The sequence below is a fragment of the Pinus tabuliformis genome, chromosome 6 (assembly GCF_031772625.1).
Source record: "Pinus tabuliformis cultivar Carrire ecotype Pingquan chromosome 6, CPIR1, whole genome shotgun sequence".
Lineage (NCBI taxonomy): Eukaryota > Viridiplantae > Streptophyta > Pinopsida > Pinales > Pinaceae > Pinus > Pinus tabuliformis.
This window is the reverse complement of record NC_142292.1, coordinates 62,800,702-62,813,206: the sequence shown is the minus strand read 5'-3', so window position 1 is coordinate 62,813,206 and position 12,505 is coordinate 62,800,702. Positions and strand designations below refer to the sequence as shown.

The 12,505-nt window shown below is 39.0% G+C and overlaps 1 protein-coding gene across 1 annotated transcript in view; it reads right to left on the bottom strand.

Moving 5' to 3' along the window:
* Positions 1 to 1,283: 1,283 nt before the first annotated feature.
* LOC149257234 (superoxide dismutase [Cu-Zn] 4A-like) overlaps positions 1,284 to 12,505 on the bottom strand; it is a 219,919-nt gene continuing 208,697 nt past the window's right edge. Inside the window, exons 6-7 of the mRNA XM_089413834.1 lie at positions 1,516 to 1,569; positions 1,284 to 1,417 (exon numbers count right to left, since the gene is read on the bottom strand). Coding sequence (XP_089269960.1) covers positions 1,389 to 1,417; positions 1,516 to 1,569 — 83 coding nt within the window. The 3' untranslated portion in view covers positions 1,284 to 1,388. The remainder of the gene's footprint in view (positions 1,418 to 1,515; positions 1,570 to 12,505) is intronic.

Below are 12,505 nucleotides of genomic sequence, written 5' to 3'. Positions count from 1 at the left end.
ATTTTATTGGAGTTGATTTTGTTTGAGAATTTTGAGTACCAATGGAATATAAAGTATTCTTCTTTCAGATTGTTGATCTTTGTAAGTTTTAGATAATCTATGCTGGAATGTGATCAATGCCTTGTTGCCTTGTAACCTTGTTCCAGTGCATATTCACTGATGTGTTCTTTAAAACTGAAGAAATTCGATATCTTAATAACTGTTTTGGTATTACGTTGTACATTGAAACATGCAAGCAGATCTAACTATGCTTATTAGACAATGCAATTCTTTATTAGCAAGCATACCATATCAAAGGAGACAAGGATAAATGTTGATTTTAAAGAATGGAAATATCACTAGATAAAATCAAAGGAATTGCTACATAATTTTCGTGTCCATATATAATTTAGTTTACATGTCTAATCTTTCCGTAATAGGTTTACTGGTGGTAAAGGATGCAAAGTATTCATGTAGGGAGACTAAACTCTCATCTCTAGTTTCAAACCTTCAAATATGTAATTCCATCATTTTTACTGGATTTTTAAATTGAATGAACGCTGTTATTTTTCCTTTTTTAAAGGATGAAACATATGCTCAAGGTAGCACCCTTTGGCTTATATGTTGCGATTGAAGCTTGATCTTTTGTGTCGGAATCAGGCTTTAAAGTGTACTGAACACTCAATACGCCTTCATCCGAATCTTCTAAGAATGTCATAATATAGGGCAGAGAAGTACAACTTCTAGTTAATAGTACTGAATTCTATTATCTTATCAGTCACCAGGTAGAAACATCATAAGAAGAAAAAAATTCCAAACCTTACAAACTGATGACCAATTAGTTCCTCAAAGTAAATTCCTCTTGCCAATGCCATCAACAAGATCCTTAATCTTAGAGATGATGCCATCAACAAGAAAATTAAATCTCAAAGGATGAGGTGCTCACAGTAAGCTCTTAGAGATAGCATCAAGAACCAAACTAATCTCAATTGCAACATGTCAAGGCTTGTACACACTACAAATGATTCATGGAGTAATCTTCCAAACTATGTGGAGGGCATTAGAATGGGATATCCATAGTTCTCCGCTCTCATTGAGGTAAGAATAAGTTTTGTTCCCATAGTAGCACTAAAACGAATAATATCTGCTTGTACAAAAAATAATCATTGAGAAATCTTGCAATGCATTAACGAGTTATCCATTTCAAGAAAGCAAATAATTAACAGCAAAAATTCATATAATACAATGCTACTTCAAACATTTACAGATATATCTGGGAGAATACTTGCATGCGCTGAGCTGACTAGAAGATGTTATATCACAATTTTGATCTGGAAGCCTTTATCCTGGTATTGATCAAATAGCTACTGAAAACACACATATTAACTACAAAACCTGAAATTGCTGCTTTAGACAGCTGATTGAAGGCCAATCACACCTACATAACATTATAATGAATTAGTCCAGAGAAAATGAAAAGAGTTTCCAATATTTGATCATTTTGAAATCATTATTGCATATAAGTTTAAGACATACCACATGCGACCCTTCCACCAGCATTTCCTGTTGTTTTGCTTAGCTCATGTCCACCTACATTAGGAAGTAAATGGTAACTTTAAAGACTTGCACACGTTGATTCGACAATGATCAAACCCCAGAGGCATATATTTGGACTCCAAAACGTTTTACACAAAAGGACTGAACTGATCCTGTGCTTGAGATTGAGAACATCTGCTTTAGTTGCAAAGCAAATTGCAAAGCCTGACATAAGCCTCATAACAAGAGGTAAATGGCTACAGCTAGTTGTTTTTCCATGGATGTGAGAAATCCATGAATAGGTGTCTGCATTGGAAAAAAATGAAATTGACGAAGATAAATTTTTCTCTTTGTTGCTAGATCCACTTCCAACTAGGTTAAATGTTTCAATCATATATAACAGAAGATAAAAGAAAGTTTTTTCCTTCTTTGCTATCATCAACCTAAACTATACTGTCATAGAGGAAGACTAAAGTCTCCACTAACTAGAGAAGCTACAGAAAATTAATATATACTAAATTTCACAAGGATAGAGGAATATTGACTCAAATAAGAATTGTAATTAGCTGGTAAACAGCAACGTTGCAATAAGGCAAATTTGCAAGTAAAACGGGTAAAAGGACAGACAGAGTGATTAATGTGCATCATTCACCAAGCTATTCAATAGAATCACACTCTTACGCTCCAAGCCACTAAACCAACCACAAGAACCAGAGTCTCGCTAGACTGACCAACACGATCTTCAGAGATCCAAGTAACAATAAAGCAAAATAGGACAAATGACAATTTTATGAGCACAGAATAAAATGACAGACATTCAATGAGAGACTTGAACGTGTTTATTCCGAAGATAAAGGCATATCTAGGAAATTTGTTGATTATGCATACTATGTCCCTTTGATTATAGGAAATGAAATTGTAGCATACAGCTAGTATGTAACTTTCAGTATGGGCTGTGCCTGTGAACAAGCAGAACTGTTAAGATAAGAGAAGATCATTTTAATAATGTCCAACAAATGACAACAAATAGGTGAATCGGACTGCTAAATACAACAGTATCGATACTGTTAGTTTTGACAACGAATTAGGTAAATTGTAAATAAACAGTTACATACCGAATGTTTAGTTATGTAACAGTAGTTAGTGACATGAATATATCGAATGCTCATGTAGAGGCAGAATCGTGGTTGAATAAAACAGATCTAAATTCAGTTTTGTATTCGGTTTCTTGTCTTCATTAATCTGTTGATTCTCTGTCTCTTTCCTTCATTTGTACAACAAGTGGTATCCGGTGCCTGGGCGTGAAAGAAAGGCGGATGTGTGAGGAACTGGAGCAAATCCAACCTGCGTGAACCTGCGCTCAGAGCGTGAGCATTGAAGAAAAGCGTCTGTGAGTTGAAGAAAAGGCGTGGTGGCTGTCGAATGGTTGGAGCAGTTGAGGAGCTGTCCGTGTGTGACCGTGGTAGCTGTATCAGCGATTCCGTGGTGATCAGAACGCTGTGAGAATTTGCCTGCGTGCTGTGTGGAGACCAGAACGCTGTGAGAATCTGCCTGCGTGCTGCGTGGAAACCAGAACGCTGTCTCGTGCTGCGTGGAGACCAGAACACTTCTCCATTCCGCTGTGAGAATCTGCCTGCGTGCTGCGTGGAGGATTGAAGAATTGGCTGCCGTTCCAGTGCTGGTGCTGTCCCTGCGTGACCAAAACCCTGCGTGAAGAGTCAGAAGAGACAGATTGCTGCGTATTAAAATGCGTGAATCTGCCTGAGTGTTTGGATCAGAGCGTGAATTTGCCACCTGCGTTGGATCAGCGTGTGACAGCAGCAGATTGCTGTTTTTTCTTCTCTGCGGTGACAGCGTGAGGAGGAGCCTGCTTGCGGCCTGGCGTGTGGAACCGGGTAATTTTTTCTTTATTGAGAATTTTTTTCTCAGAAATTTGCATTTGGAGGACAGCAAATCATAGAAATACAAGAATTATTTTTCCAGAAACTCAGAAATTTGAATTTGGAGGAAAACAAGAATTATTTTTTTCCCAAAAACTCAGAAATTTGAATTTGGAGGAAAGCAAGAATTATTTTTCCCAGAAATTTCACAGAAATTTAGGGTGAAAGGAAACAAAGGATTTGAAATTTGTTTTTCTGTTTGAATTGGGGAAGTTAATTTTTTTCCCTAGAAAGACTGAAACCCTAGGAAGGAGGAAAAATGGCCAAGATGTCGAATGCAAAATTCGAGGTGGAGAAATTCACCGGAAAGAGCAATTTTGCTCTTTGGAAACTGAAGGTTAAGGATCTGCTTGTGCAACAAGGGTTGCACAAGGCATTGGATGGGGTAACTAAGAAACCTACAACCATGACTACTTCAGACTGGGAGGACTTGGATGCCCGAGCTCTCAGTACCATCCGGTTATGTCTAGCGGATGAAGTTCTCTTCAACATTGTTGAAGAGACTACGGCGTCAGGATTGTGGGAAAAACTTGAAAACCTCTATATGACAAAATCATTAACCAACAGAATTTATTTGAAACGACAGTTATACAGTCTTCGAATAAAAGAAGGTTCAAGCGTTGTAGAACATTTGAATGTTTTTAATACACTAATTTGTCAATTAACAGATATGGAAGTCAAAATACAGGAAGAAGATAAAGCCATAACCTTGCTGTGTTCTCTGCCTGAATCATGGGATCACTTCGTAACCTCAATCAGCTTCAGCTCTACTGATTCTTTGAAGTTTGAATCAGTCGTGGGAGCTCTTCTGTCTGAAGAAGTACGAAGGAAATCTAGCACTGATACAGCTGCATCAGAAGCCATGATCGCTAGAGGACGCTCAAAGGAAAGAGGAGAAAAACCAAGGGGGTCTTCCAGGTCGAAATCGAAGGGCAAGAAGTGTAAGGCAAAATGCTGGAACTACGGTAAAGTTGGACACTTGAAGAAGGACTGTTGGAAACGGAAGGAATCCGAAAACCCGAAGAACGAAGCGAATCAGGCTGATTCAGGTATGCTAGACGAAGTTTTATCTGCTGAAGAATTGTGTATGATAGATGAAACTTCACCTGAATGTAATGTCTCTCAGAGTTTTGATAGCTGGCTGTTAGACTCTGGTGCTTCGCATCATATGTGCCCACATAGAAATTGGTTTACTTCGTATGAAAATGTAAACGGTAGTTCTGTGTTTATGGGTAACAATATGTCATGTCAGACTGTTGGGATGGGAGATATCAGGATAAGATGTATGATAACACAGTTAGGACATTAACTAGTGTTAGACATGTACCTGATTTGAAGAAAAATTTAATCTCTTTGGGAGTGTTGGATTCAGATGGTTATAAGTTTATAGGTCAGGATGGCGTCTTGTAAGTCTTCAAAGGTGCTCTTATGGTTATGAAGGCAGAAAAGGTTGGAAATCTTTACAGGTTAAAAGGAAGTACTCAGGTCGGTGAAGCAGCGGTTGCGTCAGAAAATGAAGAAGCAGGTACTCGTCTGTGGCATCAGCGTTTGGGTCATATGAGCGAGAAAGGTCTTCACATACTGATGAAACGTAAATCTCTTCCCGGACTGAAATCCTTGAATTTAGATTTCTGTAAACATTATGTGTACGGAAAACAGTGTAAACAGAGATTTAAAGTTGGCAATCATAATAGTAAAGATGTTTTAGACTACATTCATTCTGATCTGTGGGGGCCTTCCCCTGTTATGTCATATGGAGATGCATCGTATTTTTTAACATTCATTGATGATTACTCTCGTATAGTTTGGGTCTATATGCTAAAAAGGAAAGCTGATGTATTAAATGTCTTTAAACAATTTAAAGTAATGGTAGAGAAAAGAACAGGCAAATCTATTAAATGTCTAAGAACTGACAATGGTGGTGAGTTCACTTCTGTTGAATTTGAACAATACTGTAAGGATGAGGGCATTGTTAGACACAAAACTGTTGTTTATACTCCTCAGCAAAATGGTGTTGCTGAGCGTATGAATCGGACTCTTATGGAAAGAGCCAGAAGCATGATCAACAATGCTAACTTGCAAAAGGAGTTGTGGGCAGAAGCAGTATCTACTGCTTGTTATTTAGTTAACAGATCACCTTTAGTAGCAATTGATTGTAAAATTCCTGAAGAAGTTTGGACAGGTCAGTCTTGTGACTATTCTCATTTGAGGATATTTGGCTGTGATGCTTATTCTCTTATTCCGAAAAATCAACGTTCAAAATTAGATCCAAAGTCGAAATGTTATGTCTTTGTTCGGTATGACTATGCAATGAAAGGATATAGGTTGTGGGATCCTACATTGCGGAAGATAGTCATTAGTAGAGATGTAACATTTGATGAATCCTCTTTGTTAAAATCAAATGTTGAAAGAATTGAACAGGAACAGGTATCGCCGAGTCAACGAGTTCAGTTGGAGGCTAGATCTTTTGGTGACAGTCGAAAGGAAGGAGAGACTTCTGGAGACAAAGGTGTTGAAGACACAAAGGAAGCCGTTGAAGCTTCTGAACCAGTGCAAGTTTCTGAACCAGTTCAGCAACCAGTCGCTCTGAGAAGGTCTACAAGGGAAAGGAAAACTCCCAAAAGGTATGAAGATTCTGCTTCATCTGTTGCTTTGGTTACTGAAGATGGGGAACCTTCTTGTTATCAGGAAGCAGTAGATGATACAGACAGCGAGAAATGGAAAATGGCTATGGAAGAAGAAATGGACTCCTTAGCCAAGAACAATACCTGGGATCTTGTAGAGCTTCCTGAAGGGAGAAGTGTTGTTGGATGTAAATGGGTCTTCAAGCTGAAACGGAAAGTTGATGGTAGTATTGAAAGGTATAAGGCGCGACTGGTAGCAAAAGAGTATTCTCAGGTTGAAGGTATAGACTTTCATGAGATTTTTTCTCCAGTTGTAAAACTTGTTTCTATACGTACTGTGTTGGCACTAACTGCGTTGCTTAATCTTGAGTTAGAACAGTTAGATGTTAAAACAGCTTTTCTACATGGTGATTTGAATGAAGAGATATATATGGAACAACCAGAAGGTTTTGTACGAGGTCGCAGCAGAAGATTAGTTTGCAAGCTCAGGAAATCATTGTATGGTCTGAGGCAGTCTCCCAGACAATGGTACAAGAAGTTTGATTCCTTCATGGTGAGCTAGAACTTTATAAGAAGTGAGTATGATCATTGTGTGTACTTCAAAAGTTTCAATGGCATATTCATTATCTTAGCTTTGTATGTTGACGATATGCTTATTGCAAGCAAAAGCATGGAAGAGATCAACAGGTTAAAGGCTCAACTCTCTAGGACGTTTGATATGAAGGATCTTGGAGCAGCAAAACATATCTTGGGCATGGAGATACACAGAGACAGGAAAAATGGTAAGCTTTGGTTGTCACAGCAGAAGTATGTGGAGAAGGTACTTGAAAAGTTCTCTATGAATAATGTGAAACCTGTTAATGTTCCTCTAGCTTCCCATTTTAAGCTTTCTTCGGTTTTGAGTCCTAGAGATGATGAAGAAAAGCAGTATATGTCTCATGTACCATATGCAAACGCTGTAGGCAACTTAATGTATGCGATGGTATCTACAAGACCTGACATTTCACATGCAGTTGGAGTTGTCAGCAGGTTCATGGCAAATCCAGGTAAAGAACATTGGCAAGCAATGAAATGGGTGCTTCGATATCTAAGAGGCACAAGTGATCATTGCATCGTCTTTAATGGTAGTGAAGGATCAGTCTACGGATATGTAGATGCTGACTATGCAGGTGATTTGGACAAAAGAAGATCTACTACAGGTTACGCCTTTACTCTTGTAGGTGGAGCAATTAGTTGGATGTCAAAGCTTCAAGACACGGTTGCATTGTCCACTACCGAAGCTGAATATATAGCTGCTTCAGATGCCAGTAAAGAAGCAATCTGGTTAAAGGGTTTTCTTAATGAGATTGGAAGGACGCAAGAGAAAGTGAATGTACTTTGTGACAGTCAAAGCGCTATTCACTTGGCTACAAACCCTGCTTATCATAGCAGAACCAAGCACATTGATGTAAGGTATCATTTTCTGAGACATGTGATCAATGGCGGAAAAGTAGCTCTTAAAAAGGTCCATACACGAGAAATTGTGCAGACATATTGACAAAGCCAGTTACAGTAGAGAAGCTGCGGTGGTGTTTAGCTTCTCTTGGCTTGCAGGAAAGATGATGAATGGGAAAATTGTTGTCAAGGTGGAGTTTGTTAGTTTTGACAACGAATTAGGTAAATTGTAAATAAACAGTTACATACCGAATGTTTAGTTATGTAACGGTAGTTAGTGACATGAATATATCAAATGCTCATGTAGAGGCAGAATCATGGTTGAATAAAACAGATCTAAATTCAGTTTTGTATTCGGTTTCTTGTCTTCATTAATCTGTTGATTCTCTGTTTCTTTCCTTCATTTGTACAACAGATACATTATGGAAGTGCAAAGGTCGCTCTGCAAGTTTTATACCTTTGAAGTGATACAATGCATACAGATTCTTAAGCAAAATAGAAAGAACAACAATGGCATACACACAATACACAAAAATTTACCTTGGAAACCCTTAACCAGAAAAACCAGCAAACCTTAAAGCCGCACTTCTATTTTCTACATTGTATTAACTTTGATTATACATATTTAAGTATTCTACGGCATCCAAAAACCAAATCTGTCAACCCAAAAATTAGATGACAACCCTAATCCCTTAACCGGGATTAGATTATATCAGGCCAAAAAACCATTGGCCATAAAACAAAAAACAGGAAAAAATCAGGCAAACATCAGCTCCAAAAAGATTTTCAAATCTGTAGCCCCTCTGGCACATACATACTATTAATTTTCAGACTTCTCTATGCTATTTCAATTACTTTAGCCTAATTCAATTCTTCAATTAGTAATCTTTCAACAATAATTAATCTTTCCAATTATCAATAGTAACTGAAGATAAACAGTAAATGCAATGACAAAGGAGACAATCAACATATCAACAAGAGACACCAACTTTGGTCAAAGACCAAGGAAAACCCCACTATGGATAAAACCCTTTGAAGTTCTTCTTCTATTAGATTGCCATAAAATATTCAGCAAAGAGTACAATGATCCAATACGAAATCATACAAAATTAACCAAACAGCATTCAGGAATATGTTTCCAGCATCAATATAGATTAGAGACAACTTTTATTGTCTTCGGTCAACTGTGGTCCACTGCGGTCAAATGTCAAATTTCGGCCCAAGAGCCCAACCACACGAAGGAAGAGGTGTGTGTGCGGCTTTGAGCTTCCAACCGCACTGTAGAGCCTGCAAGCCTGCGGTTATAGCCAAAATCCTCCTGTGTCAAGCCTACAGTTGGAAACCAAAACCCTAAAACACGTGCAAGCCTCGGACCTTGCAATCTTAGACTTGTACGAACCAAATTTCTTGACCCAGCCTCAGACCAATGTGAACCAATCAATAAAAAAGAGAAGAAGAAGATGTTTGGTGATGTTCAAATGAGCTTGAGGTCACTTGTGTTTATATGCTTCTAAGGGTGTCCATTTTCCTGTTAGGGTCGAGCTGTCCATATGTGCATGTGGGTTTTTCTTCAAAAGTACACTTTCCCTTGTCCAAATTGAGCGCTTCAATAGTCAAAATTGGTCCTCTCAAAAAGAGGAACCTAGTCCCATGGTTGGAATTTGTCACTGAGCTGCAAAAAATTAGCACTCCCTCTCAGCTAGGGAGAAATTCCAACTGCATCATGTGCATCACGTAATCAATGCAAGTACCCTAACATCACATCATGTCCCATCTCTGCTCGACTCTATCTGTTGAAACATTCTCAAATCTAAAGAAGAAGAATCATAGGGGAGCTTCAGCTACCACCCTCTATCCATCGAAGAGGCACGACTACCACCCAGAATCATTGCCAGCGAGGAGCCAATGCTACTACCTGGAAAACTCTGCTAGCAGGGAGCCAATACTACGACCCGGGAAACTCTACCAACCTTCCTAACATGACCCTGAAGAAACAAGTGGTAGAACACCTGCATCTCTAGCTTGAGTGGGATGCCACTTACCATACGTAGTAAGGATCGCACCTAACTCAAGCAACCAGCACCCATTGGCCAAATGGGTGGGAAAGACAGATGCCAACTAGGGTATACTCCTCATATACCAAGATAGGGGAGCAACATCTTCGGCCCTATGGGTGACAGATAGGGGTGATACCCTATTCCATAGATCCCTCAACCCCAAGTGCCCTACATCTCAATTCCTCACCCTGGGAGCTCAGATGGGGTGGGGGGGAAGAGCCGGCTCAGTGTTCTCAGTCAGCCCGAACCCTTGCTTGGAAGGGTCACACCAATTCATGCTGCAATCTACTCATCAGTCAAAATATCACGAAATCCGGTGAATCCATATAGACTCATATCTCTGTAGCTATATCTTAGACCACAATCCTTCTTACGCTTGATCATCGGAGGCCCACTACCTATCAGGAATAGATCGTCAATATATAAGATCAAAATCAAAGTCATACCTTAGACCAGATTGACGAGGAGGTCTAGATCGGCACTGCTTCTTGTGATATCAAACTTCACCAGGTAACGGTCAATATGAACATATGCTTTCTTCAATCTGCTAATGGGAGTCTTTCTATCTTGTACATCAAACCTTTGAGATTGTTCGACACATACTTCCTCCTTGTACCTTTCAAAGCTTTCATCTACTTCAGGCTTCTTTATCTATCTTGAAGTTGCACCTTGCAGTCTAGGAACAATATCTGAAACATCTTCCTTCATAATCGATTCTTTGGCCATAGTATATTTCCAAACCTATTCTCTCTCCTTTATACTGCCTGGAATTATCATTAGATTTGATCATGTTAGAGGGGAATGGTCGCCTAGACTTCCTTTTGTTTCAGTGCCATATCTCACTTTCATGATTGGTGTCGTGGATCTTTGCTAGAAGAGGTCTTCCAATGACTCTATATAGTCCTCCCACTCAAGATCCCAAAGTAAAGGCATCTTTCATACGGAATCCCTTCGACCAAGAGAGGACCTTTCCATTAATGAAGGCCCTTCTCATTTCTTTATCTTCCAAGGCAAAAATAGATATCATGTTCTTCTTTAATTCCAAAACATACATTACTTCATGAAGAATAATATTTTTTCCATAGTCCAAACCAAATCTGACAGTAACAAAGCTCATCACTGAATATGTAGAGTTCTCCCCAAGAATAATCTTCAAACTTGTCTCCCTCTCAGCCAGATTTGAGAGAACTTCCTTATACTCGGTGAGGTGTCTAGAAGCCCCACTATCAACCAACTAGCTATTGTACAAATCCGGAGGAGAAGAACTAGAGAGGGATGAAATAAGAATATATTCAGATTGGCTAGTAGCTACGTTACTTTCATACTTGGAATTTATTGACTTTTTCGAGGATGAGGACTTTCTTCACGATCATTCGGAGCATCTATTCTTCTTCTCTCATCGTATCTGTTGTTGTTGTAGCTTCAATTGGATCTTGGAGAATCTCTCTTCTTCGGACAATCTCAGGCATAGTGACCACACTTGTGACAATTGAAAAATTCCACATCCCTTGATCTTTTATAAGAGTCCCTTGAATCAGGAGAGGATCTTTTCGAACCAAATGTTCTTCCTTTTCCCTTTTTCTTCTTACCTTGAGTAGCAAATGCAGCGGGTTTTTCTCCATGCTTATGAATTCTCCCTCTTGAAATCATCCTGGATTGTTCTTGAGTAAGATTTCCAACAAGTTCATCAAATGACAAAAAACTGTCGTTATTGCTTATGGTGGTAATGAAAGTTTCCCAAACAGGAGGAAGACCTCTAAGAGTCACAATTACAAATTCCCTGTCAAGTACAGTTTCTCCAACTCTCTGCAATTGATTTTTAAGGCGAGTGATCCTCATGATATAGGATTTCACAGTCTCTCCTTTATTCATCTTCATGTCTTTCATTTGATCTTTGAAGGTGATGATTTCGTTCAAATTGTTGACTTCATACATGCCGACAACTTATCATACATATCCTTAGACTTATTCAAATACCCAACATAAGCAAGTAAATGATCTTGTAAACCATCAGCTATAATTTGTTTTGCTTTTAACTCACCTTTCTTGTGCTTATTCTTGGCAGTAGCAGAAGCATTCTCCAGAGGCTGACGTACTTTCCGTTGAATGAATTCCAAAACATCATTGTTATCAGCCATGATCTCCAACCTGATCTTCCAAACGGCAAATTTAGAGGAGTCACCCAACTTCTCATGATCCTTAAAGAAAAAGGAATACATCTTGACTTCATTAGATAGGATCCTTCAACTTTCCAAAGATGATTGCTTCAACTCTTGTTTCCTTATGGGCTTGTCTTTCACCTTAGCACTGAAACCATGTTAATTTTTAGATTGCTCTATGCTATTTCAATTAATGTAGCCTAATTCAATTCTTCAATTAGTTGTTGATTTGGAGTAGCATCGGATGTGCTCTAGCCACGAAACTTGGTGGAGAGGCTAAGGCACATCAGATCTCCAATACCCGGAAAGGGTTTGGGCAGATTCTAAACAGTTTGATAGATATTAAAATAATTAATATTTTTAATGTAATCCCCAAGTCTAAACTTAGGGAAAATAAAATATTAATGTGAATTAATATTAAACTCTGTTAGAATGGTCCAAAAGTCATGGATCAAGCTAGATCTAATCTTAGCCGTTGATTAGGGACTTAATCTCAGTCGTTGATTTGTCAACAAGAAAAGTATAAGAGGAGGCTTGAAGGTCACTTGGAGAAGACACTGAGGGAGACCAATTAGTTCAATTTCTGGAGCAAGGTTAGCTGAGAAATTGAACCAGTGGTCTGGTAAGCAGTCAAGAGGCAATAAGTACAGAACAGAGAGACAGGAGTTCATTGCAGAGGCAAAAAAGGCAGACATAGGGCGAAAGGGAGCCACGTAGAGGCAGCAGAAACTGCACAGAGCCAGCAGGGCCTGCGTCATCCACGCAGAGGCTGCAAG